This window comes from Sus scrofa, chromosome 16 (genome assembly GCF_000003025.6).
Source record: "Sus scrofa isolate TJ Tabasco breed Duroc chromosome 16, Sscrofa11.1, whole genome shotgun sequence".
Lineage (NCBI taxonomy): Eukaryota > Metazoa > Chordata > Mammalia > Artiodactyla > Suidae > Sus > Sus scrofa.
The window spans coordinates 62,907,491-62,933,524 of NC_010458.4; the positions used below are offsets into that span (position 1 = coordinate 62,907,491).

Genomic DNA, 26,034 nt, shown 5'->3' on the forward strand with positions numbered 1-26,034 from the left:
AAGGAATGGTAAACCATACACAAAGAAACTTAGAAGAGTTTGACAGAGACCAAATAAAACATTTAGAAATTTAAAAATACAATAACTCTAAGTTTCAATGGCTGGTTTAACAGCAGATTAGGCACAGCTGAAGGGAGAATTGGTGAACTGAAAAAAATATCCAAGATATAAAACAAAGGGGAAATAATGAAAATTGTGAAACCAAAATTAAGAGATATCTAGAAGATAGAGTGGTATCTTAAAAGTTCTAACATATTTTAATTATAGTCTCAGAAGGAAAAGAGGAGAAAGTGAAACAGAGGCAATGTTCAAAAAGATAAGGACTTGAGAATGCTGCAGAAGTGATGAAAGACATCAATGCACAAATTTGAGAAGGTCAGCAAAACCCAAGCAAGATAAATAAAAAGAAATCCATACTTATAAGAAAACTGTATAATGCTAAAGACAAAATCTGCCAAGTTTTAAGAGGGAAAGATTTCCTTCTAATGAACAACAATAAAATAGCTGCCAACTTCTTGGTAGCAACAACAGAAGCCAGAAGTTAACATTTCATTATCTGATTATATATTGGAAGAAAATAACTGCCTAATAAGAATCTATATCCATCAAAAATATCTTAAGAATGAGGGTGAAATAAAGCATCAGAGAATATATGATCAGCAGACTTCCACTAAAGGAAATTCTAAAGGATGTGCAGTCATCCCTCAGTATCTGCAGGGGACTGGTTCTAGGACCTACTGAGAAGACCAAAATCTGCAGATGCTCAAGTCCATAACTGGTCCTCTGTATCTGTGGATTATGTAATACTGTGGTATTTACTGAGAAAAATCCACTTGTAAGTCTGTGCGGTCCAAAACCATGTGGTTCAAAGGTCAACCATACTTAAAGCTTAAGGAAAGAAAGCTCAGATAGAAAGTTCAAGATGCAAGAGGGAATGAAGGCAGAGGAAGTGTCAAGCATGTAAGTAAATTTTAATGAGCACTGACCACATTAAACTTAGTAATGATTTTTGTGATGTAAAAAGATGAGAGAATTTAAATCTACAGTAGCAGTCAGATATAAATCAGGAGGGAGGTTCCAGAATTGAAATATTCTAAAGCCCTTGCATAATTCAGGAGGAAGGAAACATAGTTGTAGTCTTTATACGGTGGTATATTAAGATTGCTTATTATTTATTAGTCATTAAAAGAATAGAAATGGAGTATGCAACTTTCAAACTAGTAAAGGGGGGAATGAAATTATATGAAATCATCACTAAGCTTTAAAAAGGACAAGAATCCGAAGGAAAGAAGCACAAAACAGGCAGGACACAATGAGATCAAACAGCAGAACACTGAACTGCTTCAAACATGAATAAAGGACAGCAACAGGTGGGAAAAGTGGTTCCTCACGGGAGCATAATATTGAGGAAAAAAGACGAAAGTCACAAAATATGATACTATCTACCTAACATTTAAAAACAGGGAAACATAGCTGGTAAAACTAAAGAAGAGTATGAACATTATCACCAAAGCCAAGGGTGAGACCAAAGATTTAGGCATTTTGAGGTATGTGTGTTCAAATTCAGGGTGGTAGCAATATGGGTGTCTGCTTTACATTGATCCATTAAGTGGCCCACTGTTTTTTCTTTTTAGGGCCGTACCTGAGGCATATGGCAGTTCCCAAGCTAGGGGTTGAATTAGAGCTGCAGCTGTCAGCCCACACCACAACTCACAGCAACGCCGGATCCTTAACCCGGTGAGCGAGTTCAGGGATTGAATCCACATCCTTGTGGATACTAGTTGGGTCCATTGCCACTAAGCCACAACAGGAACTCCTAAGTGGCCCACTTTTAAATTTGTTCCTATGTGGGTAGCATTTCCAAAAAAAAATGTTTACAACAAAGTTAGCTGAGTAGCATGATTGTGATCCCCACCCCCCATTCAAAGCTATCCTTTCAACAGTGTTTACTTCTTTCCTTCTACAGACCATCATCCATGGCCTTGTTCTCCTAGGCAGCTTTCTGCTCTACTTTGTGGTGTCCCTGGTGTACAATGCCACCTGCGTCACCTGCAACAGCCCCACCAACCCCTACTGGGTGATGGAACGCCAGCTCTCAGACCCCACTTTCTACCTCGTCTGCTTCCTCACACCAGTGGTGGCTCTTCTCCCAAGGTTAGTATGAAGGGGCTCTGTTTTCTTCCCAGAACTACCACTTTTCACCTCACTCGGCAATTTTCATAGCCCCAGATTCAGGCGTTTGACTCCAGCTGGGATGCTTGGGGCTACTGTTCCAAAGATAGGGAGCAGGGACAGAAAGAACAATGAACTTGGAGGCAGATAGCACATACTTTTGTCCCTGGTCAGCCACAGAGCAGCCAAGTCACCAAATCTGGCATAACCTCAGTTGTGACAGCTATAAAATGAGAGCACTTATTCCTGCCCTCCTGCCTTACACATGCTGCCATGTATGAGGAATCATTTTGGAAAGCTCTGTGGTCCTTTACTCATTAGTCCAGGAATCTTGCTCTCAAATGCCTACACGGACAGATAGGCAACTGTAAATCAAGTGACGTACAGACACTGGGAGAAGGAACTTCCAAGTTTCACACTATTGCTGCCACAAGGTAAGGTCATAGCCAGCATTTCAGAACTTTAGATTTTTCCCAGAAATTCAAGTTTTGCTTGAAATAGCCAACTTTTTAACAATACTCAGAGTTGTCAAAACATACACAAACACACACACTTCCCCTGTATCAGCCAATAAGTCAATCGTGCAGAGAGCTATTTCTAACATTACCAGCCTAAACCCTCCACATTTGCCTTTTCTAGAAAAAACGGCAACAACAACAATGCCTGGCATGTCCTTGAAGTTTACTCTTACCACATACTCATCTATCGAGCTCCTCATTTTGCTTTTGCATATCACCTAGATATGTATGACTGGGTCACTTTGTTGTACAACAGAAATTGACACAACATTGTAAATCAACTATAATAAAAAATTTTAATCAAATTAAATTTTTTTTTAAAATGACCTAGAAATTAGGCAGACCTGTGGTTGCACTCCCATTTGCTCACAGGACAGGTCAAGTCCCAAGAGGGACCAGAATGTCCACCAACCCCTGCAAATCACAGTGGGAGCTGAATTCTCCCAAGCTGGAAGCCAATATTCTGTTCCCCAACCCATAATCTCTAGTCAAAGCATTCAGTGAACTTAACAATGATGTACCCATAGGTAAGACATAGCCCCTCTCCATCCTCATATCTCATGACTCTGAACATTGAAATTCAGCTACTTTGGTCAACAGGTCATCGCAACGTTGTGTAGAATTTTTTTCTAATTCAAAATTAGGCAGAGAGCTGTTATCAGGCTTTGCTTCCTTTAATAAGTTTGGCAGCTGGTTCAACCTAGTTTGGTCTCCGCCTCTTCTTCCTAAGCCACCTCAGCACCACGTCTGATGCAGAGTTGAGAGGCTGAGGATACCAAGATGACAGACACCATTGTGAATTCAGTAAATGTTGGCTGAGTTCTGAACATGGGCTGTGTACATAGCCTCCTCCCTGTTTGGCTCCCACCCATTTCCACAGCCTTATCTCCCTACTCCCTGCCTCAAATTTCAGGCTCCCTATCACCAAGCTTCTTGTATTTCCCAACAAGCTCCACGGCCTCTCCCCTTCCTGCCTTTGTTCATGCCATCCCTTCTATTCAAAATTCCCTTCCTGTTATCAGACCTCCTTACCCTCTGACTATTTCAGGCAAGAGCAAGTCCAGAAACCTTATGTGACTTCATGTACCTCCCTCAGGCTGAAGCAGATCCCCCTAGCTCTTGTGTTCCCATTATCTGGGTGTATCTGTCACTACCTTTATCCCCCTTATTATCTGTTTTGTCTGTTTGTCTTGATCTGGCCATTAACTCCTGGAAAGAAGGTATTCTTTTTACCATTATATAACCCAGAGGCTGATCTCAGAGATAAAGATGCAAATGACACTAAAGAAATAGCAAGATGAAACAAACTATTACATTGAGAATGAATAAGCCTTGAGGTCCTACTGTACAGCACAGGAAACTATACCCAGTCTCTTGGGGTAGAATATGATGGAAGATAATATGAGAAAAAAAAGAATGAATATTTATGTATGACTGGGTCACTGTGGTAGAAATTGTCACAACACTGTAAATCAACTATCCTCTAATAAAAATAAAATTTAAAAAAGAAATAACATACTCCAAAAGATATGAGGAATTCATTAAAGGGTTTTAAGCAAGGGAAAAAAATACAGCAAGATGAATAAAATAGGACCGGCCAATGGAAAATTCAGACATAAGTTTGATCACAATACAGGTGAAAGTGACTAGTGTTAACAGAAGGCCCTGACACAGAGTGGGAAGCAATGAAGCCCAGCCTCAGAGGACATATTTCTCACACCATCCCTTCTTCAACCCAACCCCTTAGGAGACAGGTCCTGGGGGAGACCACGAAGGTCCTGCCCTCAATGGAAAAGGGCATTAAATATGTAGGTTCAATATTTTTATCCACAGTTTTGGGATTAAACACGGGTGTGATCCTCTCCAACCAAGGACTGATACCCTCCGTTCGGTGTCTTATTTGGGCTATAGAAAGAACAGATCAGGAGTTCCTGTTGTGGCTCGGTGGAAAAGAACCTGACTAGTATCCGTGAGGATGCAGGTTCAATCCCTGGCCTTGCTCGGTAGGTTAAAAATCCAGCATTGCCATGAGCTGTGGTGTAGGTCACAGATGCGGCTCGGATCTGGCGTGGCTGTGGCATAGACCAGAGGCTACAGCTGATTCAACCCCCAGACTGAGAACTTCCATATGGTGTGGGTGTGACCCTAAAGAGACAAAAAATAAATACAATAGAAAGAGCCGATCATCTGCCCCATATTCTCTTACTCTTGACTAGATGACATGCTTGGAACCAAAAGCTATCGGCTTGATGAGGATCATTGCAAAGTATGAATGTTCTTGGAAAAGACAAGCACTCAACATTACAGACTGTTAAGCAGAAAAGTTAGCAAATATTTTCTCACTTATTCTATAGTTAGCAAATATTTTCTCGCCAGTTACATGCAAGTTATATCTTTGCTTATTCTATAGTATCCTCATAAACTTGAATTTCTGCTGAATGCTGTTCACTAAGAGACAAAGAGATCTCCTCTGACAGAGAAAGGCTTATTTTAATAGCTCCAAGGACTGTTGACTTACAACCTTGGAACAATTAATTTTTGCTGCAGAAATCTACATGCCAGAAGGGTTTTTGTAGAAAACTATTTGTTCACTTAAAGTTGTAAGCTGTATTTATAATGGGGATTGATTTCTTTCACCAAGCTTGTGATAATTAGCCACTAACCGTGACCTCACTAATCTTGGTCTAATTAATTCAACCAGGATAAAGGAACTGTATGAATTCTCCTCAACTGAGAGCAAGAAAGTTTCTTTTGTTTTATCTGTAAAATAACTAACACACATTTTAAAACATAATGCAGCTTTGTAATTAGCTACAATAGAAGGGAACAGTCCTTAGATGCTCTTCCCTTGGCTTCAGTTACACAATCTTCCTTGGTTTTTCTACTTATTTCTTTCCTTTGCTGGCTTATGTCTCAAGGCTTCCTCCTAAGTGCTTAGGTCTTCTAAATTTCATTCTCTCCAGAGACACTGCACCCACCCTTGCAAAGTTAAATATTATTTTTACGAATCCCCAATATAAACTCCCAGCCCAAATCTTTCTCAAGAATCCCAGATACCTCTTTCTAGCTACCTGTGCATCACCAGCAGTGAGCATGTTAAGTCTGAGGCAAGTGGGAAACATCTATAATTTAATTCATGATCTACTTTCCATCACCACCATCCCAGAAACCTGGGTCACTTCCTGAGTTTCTTTCATCCGCTGTTTCCCACCTAGAATCAAGGCAGTCCCATGAGACTGATCCTTGATCCTACCCACCACCACATGCCCCTATCTTGCCCATCACCAAGACGTGACAGTTTAGCTGCTACCTGTTTCTCAAATCTATCTGTTCTTTCCATTTCTACAACTACCACCATGCACAGGTTATAATCTTTTCATCCCAAAGTATTTCGGTCACCTATTGGGTTTTACTGGAATTCATTATTGTGTCCAAATGTCATCAGGTCATGTTTATAACTTCCCAGGAGCTGCCCAAGGCTTTTACAGTAATGCACAGGAAAACCCAAAACATTCCCCGCGATCCTTGCCTGCTCTGGCCCTGCCAGCCCCTGTGTCCTGTTTCCCACTCTTGCCCTCTGTCTCTACACTTCAGCCATTGTGCCCAAAATTTGGTTCTCATCACCCACCCACCCCTTTGTCTGGCTCCCTCCTCTGCATCCCTCAGTCCTCAGCTTTAGTGTTTCCTCCTCAAGGACGGTCCCTCACACCAGATCAGGTGTGTGACACTCTCATTGCTCCCTCAGCTTTGAACTCTGTTCCTGTCCTACCTGAGAGTCCAGGCTGGTTTACAGCTTAATCCCTTGGGGCCTGGCTTATTGTAGGGACTTGATGAGTAATTTTTGACTAAATGCACAAAGAAGGAAATTGGTAGCCTGGGGGAGTTTTAAACTGAGAAAAGTCCAGTTCCCCGGCAAAGAGTCTTTCCTGAAACACCCATGCATGGCCACCTGTCCTGCCTCACTGGGTGAGGAGTGATAGTGAGGAAAGTTTCTGATTCTGTAGGATCTACTGTAGTCCACAGAAACTCCTGCCCACTGTGGTGTCATCCTGAAGCTTTTAGACATAGAAAGGATGAAGGATGGGAACCCCTCTGCTTACAAGGTTTTAGAAATTTTAAAAATTAGGATTATTTTTGGAAAAGACCTTAGATTCCTCTGGACAACTAGATTACTTTTTAGATAAACGGGTACCCAGAGAGTGGCTACGAGTTGCCCACTCTCTGGGTATCAGTGGTTACTTTCTCCAGTGATCACATAGTTTTAGTCATCTTCTTACTCCCTTCCCTACCTAAACCGGAAACGGGGAAAAGATTCTAGGCACAGAGAGAGACTCTCGATTCCAGAGTCCACTGCAGGTTACATTTAGCTTGGCAGGGGAAAGGAACCCTGCATTAACCATCCAGGAGATCATTAAATTCTCAGGAGACCTTAGGAGCACCATCTTATCACCTAGGACCTCAGTCTGGCAAATAGTGCTAACACAGTGATGCTGCAATGCAGCATAGCCCATGGATTCAAGAAAAGAGTATGTATTGGTAAACTACTTAGAAATTATTAAGCTCCACAAAGAGTTGACATTACAAAGCAAATAAATTGGCCTAAGTTATTACATCCCAGCCATAGAATGGATGGCCTCACACCTGGAAGATGAGCAAAAAGAATCCAGAGCACTTAGTTGTGACCACAGCTTGACCTCTGTGTGGCTCTGGACAATCACTGAATCTCTCAGTACCTCAGTTTCCATGTCTGTACACGGTGGAGGGGGGAGAAAGTACCCACCGCAAGGCACTGGGGAAGAATAATATGAGTTAATAATATGTAAAACACTTAGATTAGTCCTGGTACATAATAAATGTTAGCTCTTGTACATTGTTATTGATCTCCCCAATACCAGAGGTGCCCAGACATGGATTTCATGCATCCACCAAAAGAGCAGCCAAAGGAATCTTTCCCTGGGTGGAGAGCTGGATTCTAAGGACCCTTTCAATGCTGAAATTTAAGAAGTTAACCTACATCAGAAAATATCTCTTCTGTTATTTCCCACCAGGTACTTTTTCCTGTCCCTACAAGGGACATATGGGAAGTCTCCGATCTTGAAAGCTCAGAAAATTGATAAACTCCCCATGGACAAAAGGGACCTGGAAATCCAGAGTTGGAGAAGCAGCCAGAGGCCTGCCGCTGTCCCTGGAGAGGCCCAGCCCACCCACCATCCAGAGCCGCCTGCCCCAGGACAGGACTTCAGAGCCAGCACCCCAAAGAGCTCGAACCCTACCAAGTGGAAATACATGGAGGACTGGGTGCTGCCTGAAGAGAGACACAGCGGAGACCATATAAGGGATGACACAGGCTCAGGGGACTCCTGGGCTAAATTCTCATCTGGGGAGCACCTCCTTCTGGAGCCTAGTAGGGTAATGGCATACGGAGCCCACGCAAGTGGTCAGACTAACTTGACCCGGCCCTTCAGCCGAGGCAGCCACCGCCGATCGCAGAGTTCACTGACCATATGAGGGGCCTGCCAAGATCTGTACACACTCAGAGGAGGCCACCCGACCACTGGCGTCATTAGCCATAACCCTTCATGGAGCAAAGAATATGCCAGTCTTATTCTCTGCCCCCACCAGTCTTGATGTCCTTAGAGGAAGTGCTGGCCCCAAGGAGTAGGACAAAAAAAGACTGGAAACCAGTTGACCACTAGTTTTCTCCTGCTGCCAGGCAGCACATCTTGCAAAGAGAGTTTTTTAATAAGGAGGCTATGTTTCTACTGCATTGATTTTTTTTTTAATTTTTTCACTCAGAGAACTACTTTGGCCTTCTAATTCATTACAGCCTACAACTCAATGCAGTTAGATCATCACTTTCCAAGATTCCAAGAAGCACATCAACCCAGCCCATATCTTAAGATCTGGAAGGTTCTGGGTTTGTCAAACCATCACTTCACCCTTTGATGCCAAGACTTAAAGTTTCAGAAGAATCCCATATACAACAGCGCTTCATCTTGAGGGTACTGCAGTGATGCTCATGGTGGGGTTCATATCCCTTCCATTCTCAGGGTTGAGTCTTCTCTAAGCCAAAGAAAATCACATCTAAAGATTAAAACTTGATTTGACCTCAGTGCCACAGACACTTCTGAGGGTCATAGTGCCACATCTAGCACAAGAGGCAGAAAGAACATAGACATGTGAAAGTAAACAGATGTACCTAAAACCCCATGCTCCAGCTAGAAGGACACGTGCCCCCACAGTCTGGGGAATCTACCAAGAGTACATGGGCAGCACTGTATTTTAAAGATATTTATTTTATTTATTTTTAAATAAAATTAAAATATTCCCCCATTTTCAAAAGGTTACCCAACACCATTTCACTTTTTTCAAAAGCCCATCCTCGGTACCTCTTTTTGCTAACTGAAAGAAATCCAAAGAGAATTTTTGCTTTTACAAAAAAAAAAGTGAAGAGGGAAGATAGCATTCAGCATTTTTTTTTTGCAGCCATCACAAAGGCAGTGCCTACACCCCGAGCACTGAGAGATACCACCAAGCTCCTTTCCCAGAACTACACTCATTGTCCCAGAATCAAACCACCATAGGTCTGAACTATTTCTGATCATCTGATCATCTGTGCTTTATCTCAATTTATCCTATACATCCATCAGCAATATTTGTCCTGAGGTAATTGCCTCTTTGCTTTATGCTATTTCTGCTCATAAAAACTATCACAGTAATGCTCTACTTTCATATAGTGGGGGGAAACCTGTACCCATCCTTATTCAGCTCTCAAAAAAGATCTAAGATCAGATCTTTTCACAGCTGCAACCATAATAGAAGACCCACATTATAGGGCAACTCTGAGCCCAAACAGTGACATCTGAGAGGGTAGAACCCATGTCAAACCCCATTCATTAAGCATATCCCAGAATATTACATGCTTCTGTTGAATTAGGGAGAGTCAGAAGTCTCACTTCACAGGGAAAAGAAGGATTACACAGACTTCTTACCCCTAGAAGTAGTAAATGCCAAAAATGAAGAAGAGCTCAAAACAGTGTTCCAAGAAGCACATCAACCCAGAATTCTATCATCCATCCTTTCATTCCAGTACTTGTCGAGAAAAGTCTTGAAGCCTACCATGGACAAGGATATCCCATCCCTAGTCTTTTAAAATAAGTTAGGGATGACTGCTGAACCCTCGCTCCTTAAGGTGATGCCTATATACTAGGTAAAAGGTACAGGGGTGGGAACAAGTGTGGCACATCACAGCCACCACATGAATTGATTTATCACTTGAGTAACTTCTCAGCAAAGTTGCCCCAAAAGAGCTCAGCAATCAAGTTGGCACATGTCAGACTAAGCTGCTCCTCTGACCATCTTGCTGGCAAACCTGAACAGAAAGGGTCATTCAGGGTATCGTCCTAGAGTCAATATACTGGGTCTCTTTCAGTGACTCTGCCACATTCTGATACCAGCACTGGACACCTGGTGAGTATTCAGAGGAATCCTACATGAGGATTGCAAAAGGAGCAGCAGGTAAACACATAAGGCAAAACAGTAATGATATAAATTGTCTCAAATGAGAGGATTGAGCCAAAGCTAAGATCTCAGGGTCCTTCCTTTCCCCATATGATTCCTGCCCACTCCTGAAAGCCGGATGAGACAGGTAGGATGTTTCAAAAAAAAAAAAAGAACAGATTATGGAGGAGAATACTGGCCTCGGGGGACCGAGCTGTGTTTTTTTTTTTTTTTTCTCTGCCTCCCATTCTCTGGGAGCCAGGAGTGTTGATGCAGGATGCCACACCTGCAAAGTAGGTTAGAACAACCCTACCTCTCAGGCTTTGCGTAGAGATCAAGTCAAAACTACATGAGGTTGTTAAAACCCTCTGAAAGCTGTAAAAACCCTCAGTCATAACATGGAGATTTTTATTTCAGAGCTAAGAGGAAGCTGAGAAAATATCTGACTCCTGTACCTAAATGCCTAACCACACCCAACATTCTGATGCTGTTCTTTCTTATATGACCAACCATTCCAGTTTGCCTGGGCTTTCCCCAGTTTCAGCATGGAAAGCCCCACATTCTGGGAACTTCCTCAGTCCTGAGCTAATTGGTCATCTATTCTTGCCCTTCTTTGTAAACCAAACCAACTGTGACCGTCCAAGTGCCATCTTAAGGGAAGAGGCTATAACAACTGTTTCTCTGTAACAATGCTAATAATTATACTTGATACATTTTTATACCTCCATGGCCTTTTACAGATTGAAAATGTTCTATCCTTTATTAGAAGGAAAAAATAAAAATGGTCTTCAATCATTGCCTAAAGGTCTGAGTACTCTTATCCAGTTATCTTTACATTATTCCTTTATTTATCTATTCATCCACCCATCCATCCATTTATCTATCCAATAAACTTCTGTTAAGTCCCTACTAGATGCCTAACAATGTGCTTGGAGTTTTGAGGAGCTCAATCCCTCTGTTAAAGAAGTCCATAGTCTTGCTGGATATAAGGTACCAAGAACATAATCGATCCAACCTAAGAATGTGACACAAACCAAAATGGTTGTATGAATTTGAAGTTGTACACACAGTCCCCTCTCTCTGAAACTCCAACCTGGATGCTCCCCTCTTCCTGGAAGCATGATACCAACCTCAAACACAATTCCATGCTTCTATTCTTTCACTCATTCAACAAATATAAAATGAGTGCCTGAAGGTACACAACACTGTGGTGAGCAGCAAGGATAAAAGCCCAGTTCCTGCCCTCAAAGGATTTACAATCTAGAAGAGGAGATAGACATTACTCAAGGTAATCAATAAAATTATAATGAAGGGAAGCAAGAATGGAGAATGGAGCAGAATAGTTCTGTGGGTCATCAGAGAAGGCCTCTCCAAAGAGGAGATATTTCAGCAGAGACGCTAACCATGAAAATGAGACAGTATGGAAAGGCCATTCTAGACAGATCTAATTGAGTATGAAAGCCATGAAAAAATGAAGAGAGTTTGGTATATTCAAAAAGGGGGGGGAGGTCTAAGAGGAGTATCAGGATGTAAGGCTCATCTACTCCCACAGATACAGTGAAAATATAGAGAACTATTCACACAGAAAATCTGTGAAAAACTGACTTAAAACCTCAAGATTATGATAGAACAAGAAAAACATTATAAAACCACCTAGGACAAAAGAAAGAAGAACCAGAAAAATTAGTGAAAGGAAATGAGACAGGATCTCCTCTTCCAGGAAGGAGCTAGAAAGAGGAAAACTCCTGCACCCCAGGAAGTTCCCCCACCAGCAATGAGATCAGCCAAAAAACAGGGAGGAACTCTATTATGGTGTGAAGCATTTAAGAAGGAGACAGTCCTCCACAAATGATCAGTGCTATGGGCAACAAGCAACCATAGGCAGGTGCCAACAGGTGTTGGGAATAAAACTTTGGCCTTAGAAATCAGACCCTAAAAGGGAGCTGGGGCCATGTACATGGGGAATAAACCAAGGTTGGCCATGAAGAAACATCCTGGAAGGACTAGAGTATAGGGCAACCACAATGGAGAGCATCTAAGCAGAGGCAACCCAGTCAGGCTTAGAGACTATACACCATTGTTTGGGGGTGCTGGAAGAAAGGAGTGGGATCCACCACTACAGTCTTGTGACTTATGCCTGTTTTCTCAAACTGCAAGACACTGCCTGCCTCAGCTAGGAAACCACTTGGCTATAGTGGCTGCCTAGCAATGGTTAGGAAGCAGCCATGCCCTTAGGGTACAGATTTCCTGGAGCAGGTGCAGTAACTGCCTGAGGGAATAAAACAAGTTCCCAGTTCCTGCCAGAGGGGGCCCCTGCACTAGTGGAGCCCAACCTGCACCAAAAGAGCTGCCAGCTGTGGCAATGCTCTGCTCCCAAGAGATCAGGGAAAACACAGTTGATTTGGCTCCACCCAGAGAATCTGCAAAGGCTGTGACCAGCAGGGCGGTGCCAAAAAATCTGCTGGCAGCAGTGCCCACTTCATGCAAAAGCAACGACCTGCTTGAGCAGGGAAAACACAGGTGTCTGAGCTCCACCCAGAGAGGCAGTGCCCATTCCTGTGAGAGAGCCACTGGAGCCTACTCCCTGCTGATCAGATGCCTTGGCTCCACCCTGAGACTTTACAGAGGTTCATGCCAGCAGAGCAGCATCAGAAAAACTGCTGGCAGCAGCGCCCACTTCCTGCAAGGGCAGTGATCTACTTGAGCAGGGACAACTCAGGAAAACACAGGCATCTCAGCTCCACCCAAAGAATCAGCAGAGGCACATGCCAGTGCAGCAGCACCCATTCCCATGAGAGGGCCGCCAGTGCCTACTCTCTGAAGAAGCTGTGTGCTGCCCAACCAGTGAAAAGCACAAGATACAAGACACCTGCCAGTGGTTCTATGAAGGCTCACATCAGTGGCACTCTTTCCACAACAAGGGAGACAAGGGAGGCTCATTAACCCACATTCCCATCCACGGGGCTACAGACAGCACCTCTACCAGCAGCAAGGCAGGGAGGGGACTACCAGAAACACACATTCTGCAGCTTCAGAGAGAGCCTGCAAGCAATAAGTAGGGAGAATATCACCACCCCTGAGGCTTTAGAGAGAGATCTCTAGAGTGGCCAAGCAAGGAGAGCACCAGAGGAACAGTACCACCTGCTCCTATATCTACATAGAGCAATACCTAGAGCTTTCCAATCAAAGAGCTACATGTGAACCACTACCACTCCTGAGAACTCCAGGACTGGGCACCTGCTTCAACATCTACATACCAACTGGGCCCTGTGGAGGTTCACATCAGTGGCACTCTTTCCACACCAAGGGAGCTAGGGGAGACCCAAGGGGATGATAAACAGAAAGGTAAACACTATGAGATGACAAAGAAGAAGCTTTCAGACAAAGGAACAAGACAAAAACACACAAAAACCACTAAATGATGAGGAGATAGGCAAGTTACCTGAAAAAGAATTCAGAGTGATGATAGTAAAAATGACCCAAGACCTTGGAAAAAGAATGGAGACACAGATCGAGAACTTAAAAGAAATGTTTAACCGAGAACTAGAGGATTTGAAGAGCAAAATGAAAAGTGCAATAGCTGAAATGAAAAGTAATCTAGAAGGAACCAATAGCACGTTAACAGAGGCAGAGGAACAAATAACTGAGGTGGAAGACAGTGGTGGAAATCACTGCGACAGAAAAGATACAAGAAAAAAGAGTGAAAAAAATGGGAAAGTCTAAAAGACATCAGGGAAAACATTAAATGTACCAACATTCACATCATAGGGGTTCCAGAAGGAAAAGAGAGAGAAAAAGTGCCAGAGAAAATATTTGAAGAGATTATAATAAAAAATGTCCCAAATATAGGAAAGGGAACACTCACCCAAGTGAAAGAAACACAGAGAATTCCATACAAAATAAACTCCAGGAGAAATAAAGACACATACTAATTAAATTGACAAAAATTAAATTCAAAGAAAAAAATATATTAAGAGCCACAGGGAGAAGCAACAAATCACATATAAGGGAATCCCCATAAGGATAACAGTTGATCTCTCAGGAGAAAATTTATAAGCCAGAAGGGAGTGACAAAATATATTTGAGGTTATGAAGAGGAGGAACCTAGGACAAGAATACTCTACCCAGCAAAGCTCTCATTCAGATTTGATGGAGAGAGAGCAAAAGCTTCACAGACAAGCAAAGCTAAGAGAATTCAGAACCTCCAAACCAGCTCTACATCAACTACTAAAGGAACTTCTCTAAGTAGAAAAAGAAAAGCCACAATTAGAAACAAGAATATTAAAAATGAAGAAGCTCAGTGGTAAAGGCAAAGATAATTTAAAAGTAGGAAATCACCCATTGACAAATATGATATCTAAACTAGCAAGCATGAGAGGATGAGAGGATAAATGCAGAACATTGAAAATGCATTTGAAATTAATGAGACCAGCAAATAATTTTACACACATATATATGGATATATTGAAATAAGGGAGCCATACATATAAAAAAGAAAAAACAAGCCAAACATAACACTAAACATGGTCGGCAAATCACAAGACAACAAACAGAGGAAGGGAAGAAAAAAGCCCCAAAATAGCAACCCCCCTAAAAAATTTTAAGTAAATGAAAATAAATACATACTTATCCATAATTACAATGAATGTAAATGGATTAAATGCTCCAAATAAAAGAAAAAGACAAGATGAATGGATTCAAAAGCAAGACATATATATATGCTGTCTACAGGAGACCCACTTCAATCTAAGGACACATACAGACAAAGTGAGGGGATGGAATAAAATATGACATGCAAATGAAAATTATAGAAAAGCAGGAGTAGCAATACTCATATCAGACAAAATAGATTTTAAAATGAAGGTCACAAAGAGACAAAGAAAGACATTACATAATGATTAGAGAATCAATACAAGAAGAAATAACAATTTTAAATATATATGTACCCAACATAGGAGCAGAATAATACATAAGGCAACTACTAACAGCCATAAAAGGGGAAACTGACAGTAACACAATAATAGTGGGGGACTTTCAACACCCCACTTACAGAAATGGACAGATCATCCAGACAGAAAATCAGCAAGGAAACACAGACTTTAAATGATACACTAGAACAAACAGACTTAACTGCTATCTTTAGAACTTTTCACCCCAAAACAGCAGTATATACTTTCTTCTCAAGTGCACATGGAACATTCTTTAGGATAGAACACATCTTGGGCCACAGATCAAGCCTTGATAAATTTTTTAAAATTGAAATTATTTCAAGCATTTTCTTCAATCACAATGCTATGAGACTAAAAATAAGCTATAAGGAAAAAAAAAACAGCAAAAAACACAAACTCTTAGAAGCTAAATAACAGGCTTCTAAACAACTAGTGGATCATTGAAGAAATCAAAGAGGAAATTAAAAGATACGTAGAGACAAATGACAATGAAGATACAACAATCCAAAACCTATGGGGCACAGACAGCAAAAGCAATTCTGAGAGAGAAGTTTACAGCAATACAATCTTATCTCAGGAAAGAAGAAAGATGCAAATAAACAACCTAACCTTACACATTAAACATGTAGAGAGGAAGAAAAAAGTCCACAATTAGTAGAAGGAAAGAAATCATAAAGATTAGAACAGAAATTAGTAACATAGAGACAAAAAAAAACAATTGAGAAGATCAATGAAACCAAAACTTGGTTCTTTGAAAAGATCAACCAAACTGATAAACCATCAGCCAGACTCATCAAGAAAAAAAGGGAGGTGGTTCAAATCAATAAAATTAGAAATGAAAAGGGAGAAGTTACAACTGACATGCAGAAATACAAAGGATCATGAGAGACTATGCCAACTGTATGCCAATAAAATGGACAACCTAGAAGAAATGGACAGATTCTTACAAAGGTACAACCTACCAAGACTGAACTGAAAGAAATAGAAAATATGACTAGATCGATCAAAAGTACTGAAATTGAAAATGTTATTTTAAAACTTCCAAAAAAACCAAAATTCCAGACCTGATGGCTTCAGAACTGAGTTCTACCAAACATTCAGAGAAGAGTTAATACCTCCTCTTCTGAAACTTTTCCAGAAAGTTGCAGAAGAAGGAGCACTCCCAAGTTCATTCTATGAAGCCACCATTTCCCCAATACCAAAACCAAAGATACCCCCAAAAAAGAAAATTATGTGCCAAAATCACTGATGAACATAGATGCAAAAATTCTCAACAAAATATTAGCAAACCACATATAAGTATACATTAAAAAGATCATACACCATGACCAAATAAGATTTATCCCAGGGATGCAGGATTCTTCAATACCTGCAAGTCTATCAATGTGATACACCACATTGACAAACTTAAAAATAAAAAATATACTATCATCTCAATAGAAAAAGCTTTTCACAAAATTCAACACCCATTCCTGATAAAAACTGTCCAAAGAGTGGGCACAGAGGGGAACTATCTCACTATAATAAAAGTCATATATGACAAACCCACAGCTAACATCATTCTCAATGATGAAAAATTGAAGGCATTTACACTAAGATCAGGAACAAAACAATGATGTCCTCTTTCACTAATGATATTCAATATAGTCTTGGAAGTCCTAGAAATGGCATTTGGAGAAGAAAAGGAAATAAAAGGAATCCAAATTGGAAAGGAAGCAGTAAAACTATCACTGTTTGCAGATGACATTATTCTATACCTAGAAAATCCTAAAGATGCTACCAGAAAACTATTAGAGCTCATCATTGGTAAAGTCGTAGAATACAAAATTAATACACAGAAATCAATGGCATTTCTATATACTAACAATGAAAGATCAGAAAGAGAAATTAGGGAAACAATCCCACTTACCATTGCATCAAAAAGAATAAAATACCTAGGAATAAACCTACCTAAAGAGACAAAAGACCTGTACTTTGAAAACTATAAGACACTGATGAAAGATATCAAAGATGACACAAACAGATGAAAAAATATACCATGCTCTTGGATTGGAACAATCAATATAGTCAAAATGGCAACACTACCTAAGGCCATCTACAGATTCAATGCAATCTCTAACAAATTACCAATGACACTCTTTATAGAACTAGAACACTCTTTTAAAATGTGTATGGAAACACAAAAGACTTCAAATAGCCAAAGCAATATTTTAAAGAAAAACAGAACTGGGGGGATCAGGATCCCAGATTTTAGACTCTACCACAAAGCTATAGTCATCAAAACAGTATGGTACTGGCACAAAAACAGAAATATAGATCAATGGAACAGGATAGAAAGCCCAGAAATAAACCCAAATACTTATGGTCAATTAATCTATGACAAAGGAGGCAAGAACATACAGTGGAGGAAAGATAGTCTCTTCAATAAATGGTGCTGGGAAAACTGGACAACTGCATGTAAGAGAATGAAATTACAACATTGTCTAACACCATACACAAAAATAAACTCAAAATGGATTAAAGACCTAAATGCAAGGCCATACACTATACCAACTCCTAGAGTAAAACATAGGCAGAATGCTCTTCGACATAAATCACAGCAGGATCTTGTTTGATCCACCTCTAATAAAGACAATAAAGACACAAATAAGCCAATGGGACCTAAGAAATCTCAAAAGCTTCTGCACAGCAAAGTAAACTGTTAAAAAAATGAAACAACAACCCATAAAATGGGAGAATATTTTTGCAATTGACTCAACTGACAAAGGTTTAATCTCCAAAATAAACAAAGAACTCATACAATTCCAGAGCCAAAAAACAAACAATCCAATTGAAAAATGGGCAAAATACCTAAATAAACATTTCACCAAAGAAGACATACGAATGTCCAGCAGGCACATGAAAAACTGCTCAACATCAATAATTATTAGAGAAATGCAAATCAAAACTACAATGAGGTACCACCTCACACCATTTAGAGTGGCCATTATTAACACGTCAACAAATGCTGGAGAGGGTGCGTAGAAAAGAGAACCCTCCTATACTGTTGGTGGGAATGTAAATTGGGACAAACACTGTGGAAGACAGTATGGAAGTACCTCAAAAAACTAAATATGACTACCATATGACCCAGCAATCCCACTCCTGGGCATATATTCAGAAAAAAATTTCATTGAGAAAGACACATGCACCCATATGTTCATTGCAGTGCAATTCACAATAGCCAAGACATGGAAACAACCTAAATGTCCATCAACAGATGAATGGATCAGGAAGATGTGGTCATATATACAATGGAATACTACTCAGCAATAAAAAAGGACAAAATGATGCCATTTTGAGCAACATGGATGGAACTAGAGACTCTCATACTGAGTGAAGTAAGTCAGAAAGAGAAAGACAGACACCATATGATATCGCTTATATATGGAGTCTAAAATATGGCACAAATGATCTATCTACAAAACAGAAAACATCATGGACATGTAGGACAGGCTCATGTTTGCCAGAAGGGAGGGGAAGGGAGTGGGATGAATTGGGAGTCTGGGCTTAGTAGATGAAAACCCTTGTATTTGGAGTGGATAAGCAATGAGATCCTGCTGTATAGCACAGGAAACTATATATCTAATCACTTGTGATGGAAAATGATGGAGAATAATATGAGAAAAAGAATGTGTATATATATATATATATGTATATATATACACACACACACATATATATATATATATATATGACTGTGTCACTTTGCTGTACATCAGAAATTGACAGAACACTGAAAATCAATCATAATAAAAATTTTTTAAAAGGGGAGGTAGTGTGACTAGAACCCAACAAGCAACAGGAAGTGCCCAATGATGATATTAGTAATAACAACTCTATTTGCTTATTTTGTGCTAGGCACTGACATAAATTCACATTATCATGTAAACCTCACAGCAACCCTTCAATATCAGTACAGCAACACCCCCTTATTCTAAGAGATAATGTCCCAAGACCTCCAGTGGATGCCTGAAACCACAGAGAGTACCAAGCCCTATATACACTGTTTTGTCCTATACATGAATACCTATGATAAAACTGATAAATTGAGCAGAGTAAGAGGATATATAAATTGCTAGGATCACTACATTTGGATTTGGCGGCCATTAGTAAGAAAAATAAGGGTGACCTGGATACAGGCACTGTCATACTGGGACAGTTGATCTGATAAACAAGACTAGAGCACTACTAAGTGAAGAATGGGGGCAGAGTATACAGCATGGATACACTGGACAAAAGGATGGTTCATGTCCCCAGAGAAGGCACAAGATTTCCTCAAGCTAATCAAAACAGTATGCAATTTTAAACTTATATATCATTGAGGTTGGAGACAAGATAGCATGAAAATACCAAAATCACAGTTAACTTCAGAACAACCATTGGCAAAAAAGATTGGAACCTACCCAAAAAGAAATTCTACATTCAAAGACAAAGAATAAACCACAAGACCATAGAAGGGGCACTTTAGGGATATAGCCAAATCCTATACCTACCAGGTGGGCAACCCCCAAACTTAAAAATAATTTTATCACAGAGTTTCTCCCACAGGAGTGAAAGTTCTGAGCCACATGTCAGGCTCCCCAACCCGGGGTCTGGCATCAGAAAAAGGAGCTCCACAGAACTGGGAGGGTACACACAAGGTCTTGTGCACACTGGGACCCAAGGCAAAAGCAGAAACTTTTGTCTGCACAGTGAGCCACAGCTGCATACTGCCTCCCAAGGAGAACCCTCAAAACCACCAGTTGTGAGAAGAGAAGAATGCAAAGTCAGGATATTGGAAATGCTTTTGAAATTAAGAGCAGCCACTTAAAACTATCTTGTATATGTATAGAAAACTCAGGATGACTACAAACCAAAAATCTACAAATAGATACACACACACACACAAGAAAAAGCAACCCAAACACAACACTAAAGACAGTCATCAAATGAAAAGAGAAGAGAACAAAAGAAGGGAAGAAAAGCAGGAATCAAGATAGAGGGAGATGGAGTTCCCACTGTGGTGCAAGAGCATCTGTGGCATCTCTGGAACACCAGGACTGCTGAGGGTCCTGCAACCAGGTACTTCCCTTCAACCCTACCTTACTAGGAATGTACACACCCAATTATTGCCACTACTGAAGGCCCCATGACTAGGCACTCTCTCTAGCTCCCTGGGGGTCATTGCCACTGACAAGGGCCCTGCAACCAGGAGCAGCCCACTACCCCCACTTCCATATGCGCCATCACCAGTGCCAAAAGGGCCCAGTGACCAGATGATACATACATGCACGGTCCATTGCCCCCATCTTCCTGGAGCATGCACAAGCCATGCAACTCCACGCCCTCTATCAAGGGGATAATGGCCTACACAGATGAAAAAAAGAGACAGCAAGCATCCAAACAAAAAGTAGCCCTCACATCAAAAAACAGTAAACCCAGGGACACTTCCACATATAAATAGCCCTCCATGACTACAGTAGTTAATTGTTTCCCCTAAACTCACAGAGTGAGAAAAATAAAGCAAAATGAAGAATGACAGGAACAATTCCCAGTCAAAAGAACAAGAGAATGCCCCTGTAGGATCAGAAAATGAAACAGACCTCTTCAGTCTAAAAGACACCAAGGTCAAAAAGGAGGTAACGAAAATATTGAAGGAGTTAACAGCTATCAACAGTAATGCAGATTACTGTAAAAAAAAAAAACTAGAAACTATAAAGAGAAGCCGGAAAAAAAATAGAAAATTAACTTCCTGAGACAAAAGCTGAGCTAAAGCCAATGAACAGCAGACATGAATAATGCAGAGGAACGAATAAGTGACTTGGAAGATAGAATAATGGAAATCACCCAATCAGGACAGCAGACAAAAAGCCAAATGAAAAAATAAAATGAAAGCAGTATGAGAGATCTATGCGATAATATAAAGCATACCAATCTATGTATAATAGGGATCCCAGAAGGAGAAGAAAGAGAAAAGGGGATTAAAAGTGTATTTGAAGAAATTATGACTGAAATTTTCCCACATCTTAAGAAGGAAACAGATATTCATATATAGGAAGCACAGAGGGTCCCAAAAAAAGATAAACCCAAAGAGACCTATACAAAGATATATTATAATAAAAATGGCAAAATTTCAAGAAAAGGAGAGGATTCTGAAGGCAGCAAGAGAAAAAGAGTTAATTACAAGGGAACCCCCTTAAGGCTATCGGCTGATTTTTCTACTGAAAAGCTGCAGGCCAGAAAGGAATGGCAAGATATATTCAAAGTTCTAAAATGAAAAACTTGCACCCTAGAATACTCTACCCAGAAAAATTATTATTTAAGGAGAATCCACCACCAGAGCTGAACCCATTAGTGTCCCTGCTGAGACAGTATCTGTGCCCCCCTCCAACATGTCTCCGTTCTTAACAAACATGACCAACAATACCACGTCTGAAGATTTGTGACATGAATTTGGTCATCATGGTCCTAGAGTTGATGTGTATGTTCCACTTGATTTCTATACTCGTTGTCCAAGAGGATTTGCATATGTTCAATTTGAGGATGTTCATGATGCTGAAGATGCTTTACATAATTTGGGCAGAAAATGGATTTGTGGACACAAATTGAAATACAGTTTGCACAGGGGGATCAGAAGACTCCAAATCAGATGAAAGCAAAGGAAGGGAGAAAGGTGTAACCATGCTATGATGATTATGACAGATAAAGGCATTCTAGAAGCCAAAGTTACAAAAGAAGGAGATCAAGAAGTTGGTCCTTTGGTTACAACTATAAAAGATCTTATAGTCCTAGAAACAGTAGACCAACTGTAAGACCAGGCGTAGCAGAAGCCATACTGACAATGATAGACCATACTACAGCTGGAATACCCAGTATACTTCTGCTTACTACACACCAACAAAGATCTGAGAAAGTGGAAAAAGAACAAAAGAAGGGCAGTTCAAGTGACCAGAGTGTGGGTGGAAGGTGCTGCAGTATGAATACTGTATGAATATTTTGACTCTGGTCTGAAAAGATAAAAGAATGTTATTGAAACCACATGGAATAACTGAAGACCCTTCAAGTTTGAAAGTGAGCATTTTAGGACAAATGAAAGGAAATTCAACTTTGTACCTGTGGAAGTTAATCCCTAAATCTGAATAGTTTATATCGGTTCATGGGAAACAGGTCCATGTTAAATTATTGGAAACTAGGATGTCTGAATGTCAAGGAAGACAGCCACAGTCTCTTACTGTGCCTCATTGGTCTGTCTCAAACTGAATTGGGTGAGAAAAGGTATGGTCCAATATAAACTGTCTTGGTTATCTTTTAAGTCAGTTGTATTTTTGCTGTTGGCAAATCTTGCCTTTGTTTATTCCAGTGCCATGTTTTCCACTTAATGGTTTGCTTTGTTGGCATCTGAGTTTACTTACCTGTATGCCACATGCGGTTTAAATCTTCCTTAAACACTCTCCCAAGTAAATTCCAGTTATAATACTTGACATCCAGCTAAAAGGGTCCATCTCCTCTCACCTCTTTCCTAGTCAAGTATATTGAGCAAACATTTACTGAGCCCTTGCTGTAGGCGAAAACTGTGCTGGGTAATTGGGGAGAAAAATAGATGAAATTCGCTTATTCAATAAATGTCTACTGAGCACAATATAGTGAATCATTACAGTATGGCCTCATTGTTTTGTTTGAGGTGTATTATTCATAACAATATTTTATACCATTTATATCCTGTGTAATTATAAAACCCAATATACTATCAAAGATAAGTAATTTTGTGGTTATTTTCCATTAAAAAAGTATATAGTATTTGCATCTCATTAGTACAAATAATGAAAAAATAATTTCTTCATCTGTAATAAACTGATTTATTGTGCCGTGACTGTAATATACTAGAGTTATATTAAGTTGTTAACTCTGCCTCCTCAAACACATATTAGGAAATAATCCTCCAAATAAGTATTTAACTTTGCATCAGATAAAAAGGAAACTCTGGGTGCTATAATTAAACCATGTTGGGGCAGACAGAGAGCTGTTATCCCACTTATTTAGTATATTCTGTAATTGAGAAAATGTTCACCAAATTATACTTTTTTAGTGATTTACATGTACATTTTATAGGGGACATGTCTGTGTATAGTGAATAAATAAATTTTATAGTATCACAAAATATTTTGGATTCCATAGTTCCTTATTAGGATATGAAGTTTACCTATACATCAACTTCATCACTTGCATATTTCATTTTTGTCTTATTTCTGCCACTTTTAAATTTTTCCATGTAAAGTTATTCATCTAAAAATATGGAAGTGTTTAAGCTTGTAATTTATAAAGATTTTGAAAATATACCAGAATACACCTAAAGGAGATATGAAATGGAGGTCTTTTTAATTTCTGTTTAATTTTTTAGTTTTTTGAACTTGCCCAAGATCACACAGCAAATAAGATGGAGGTACTAGATTAATGTTTATGGTTTTCCACTTGTTTCCTATTTGTTTCTGTTCTTTTTTAAAACAAATTTATAATAACAATGTGATTAATATAATGAAAGCTAGAGTTCAATTAGAGGGAAGATTTAATAATTTATAAAAATAATTTAATTACAAAAGGCATTTTGTTTGTAGCTTTCCTGAATGAAAGAGAGGCTAAATGTAATCCAAGATCTCATAGCTGTAGTGACTCACTCTCCAGCCTGGCTTTTCAAATTTTAGTCTCACTATACTGCATTTTGACCTTATTCCTGTTTGTAAAATTCTGAGATATTTTGAAGTGGGGAGGCTGTGACTCAAACAGCACAGTGGTAGCTCAGGAGTTCATCTTAACAGTGTTCAATTAGAAGGTCTTTCCAGCTTTTAGGAGTTCCATGCATAAACTGTCCTAATTGATAAATGAAATAAGCAACCTGTTTGTCTTCAACTACTGACATCTATGCATAGCTAGCTGTTATAGAAAATATTCCTTCTCTTGGGTTTTTTTTTTTTTCATTTGCCCCCTCCAACAGTGTTGGTTATGTTCATTGTATTATTTCTATGTATTCCTAACAGTTGTTTCACCCCTATGTTCAAGGGATGGGATTCTTTTCTATTTGGAATAATAAGCGAGGCATGCAAATTCATTTCATTGATAATTGACACAGTAGTTTGTAAATAAGTAAAAAAAGGCCTTTGTGTCAATTTTTTTGTATATCACATCTCTTTGAATGCTAGATAATGAAATAAAATGGTCTAGAATCCAAAAAATCTTGGATTTTTTTTTAGGTTTAGCTCTGCCTTACAGATTTGTGACTGGGTAGGCTTTCGTCATTTGTATAAGAGGTTTGAGATGTACTCTGTCCCACTTGTTTTACAAAGTAATTGCCTATGCGAATATAATTAAACACTAGAAAACTTAAAAAAAAGAAGAAAAATTATTATTTAAAATAGAAGGAGAAATAAGGAACTTTTCAGACAAGTAAAAACTAAAACAATAAAGCAATACTAAAACTATACTTTAAAAATAATATTGAAAAGTCTCCTCTAAATAGGAAAGAAGCAATAAGATATAAGACGGAGGAAATCACAAGTGGAAAGTAATCACTTAAATAAGCTGGTATACGGATCAAAAAAAAATCTATTTGTGAAGGTGATGATAAACACAAGGAACAACAAAAGGACAAACATAAAGATGTAAAAAAGGACATCAAAATCATAAAATGTGTGGAATAAGAGTAAGAAAATCTAGACTCTATTTTAGGATATGTTTGAGCCTATATGACTATCACCCTAAAGCAAGCAGATATAAGTAAGGGGTTAACATACTCAAAGACTAGGGTACCACAAACCAAAAACAAACAATAGATTCATAAAAACCAAAAAGAACAGGATACAAGCATAAAATAAAAGGTAATCATCAAACTACAGTAAGTAAAAGAGAGGAACAAAGGAGAACCATAGAACCAACTGGAAGATTTAAAATGGCAATAAATACATATTTATCAATAATTACCTTAAATGTCAATGGGCTGAATGTGCCAATCAAAAGACAGAGTGGCAGACTGGATAAAAAATAATAGCCTACAATATGCTGCCTATAAGAGACCCACCTTAGGCCAAAGGACGCACATAGATTGAAAGTGAGAGAATGGAAAAAGATATTTCATGCAAACCCACAGCCAATATAATATTCAATGAAGAAAAGCTGAAAGCCTTCCTGCTAATATCTGGAAAACAAGGATGCCCATTCTCACCATTTTTATTCAACATAGCACTGGAAGTCTTGGCCAAAGTAATCAGACAAAAAAAGTTACAAAAGTTATCCAAATTGGAAGGGAAGAGGTAAAACTATCACCGTATGCAGAAGACATGATACTATATATAGGAACCTCTATGAACTCCACACAAAAACTACTCAAATTAATAAACAAATACAGCAAAGTAGCAGGATCCAAGGTTAACATTCAGAAATTGGTTGGATTTTTGTATACTAACAATGAAATATCAGAAAAGAAGTGTTAAAAAAAATACCTTTTAAAATTGCACTGAAAAAATAAAATACCTAGGCATAAACCTGACCAAGGACATGAAAGACTTACATGCAGAGAACTATAAAAAACATTAATAAAGGAAATTAAATGGGATTCAAAGTGGAAAGATATCCCATGATCTTGGATTGGAAGAATTAATACTGCTAAAATGGCCATACAACACAAAGCAATCTACAGATTTCATGGGATCCCTATCAAATTACCCATGACATTTTTACAGAACTAGAACAAATGATCCAAAAATTTATATAGAACTCTCATGTGGCTCAGCAGTAATTAACCTGACTAGGATCCATGAGAATGCAGGTTCCATCCCTAGCCTCACTCAATAGGTTAAGTATCTGGCATTGCCATAAGCTGTGGT

The 26,034-nt window shown here is 39.3% G+C and overlaps 1 protein-coding gene, 1 long non-coding RNA gene and 1 pseudogene across 10 annotated transcripts in view; 2 read left to right on the forward strand and 1 right to left on the reverse strand.

Annotated features, from left to right (window-relative positions):
* ATP10B (ATPase phospholipid transporting 10B (putative)) overlaps positions 1–10,994 on the forward strand; it is a 348,672-nt gene extending 337,678 nt beyond the window's left edge. For 2 of the 4 annotated variants that reach the window (XM_021076903.1, XM_021076902.1), the window contains 2 exons: positions 1,967–2,154; positions 7,739–10,991. In XM_021076903.1, the coding sequence (XP_020932562.1) occupies positions 1,967–2,154; positions 7,739–8,198 (648 nt within the window). In that variant the 3' untranslated portion in view covers positions 8,199–10,991. Of the gene's footprint in view, positions 1–1,966; positions 2,155–7,738 lie in introns of all 4 variants that reach the window. The other 2 variants (XM_021076905.1, XM_021076904.1) reach the window with 1 other exon arrangement.
* Positions 1–26,034, reverse strand: part of LOC106506539 — a 162,165-nt gene that overhangs the window by 37,141 nt on the left and 98,990 nt on the right. The window lies entirely within an intron of this gene.
* On the forward strand, positions 21,254–25,165 carry LOC110257288 (annotated as a pseudogene).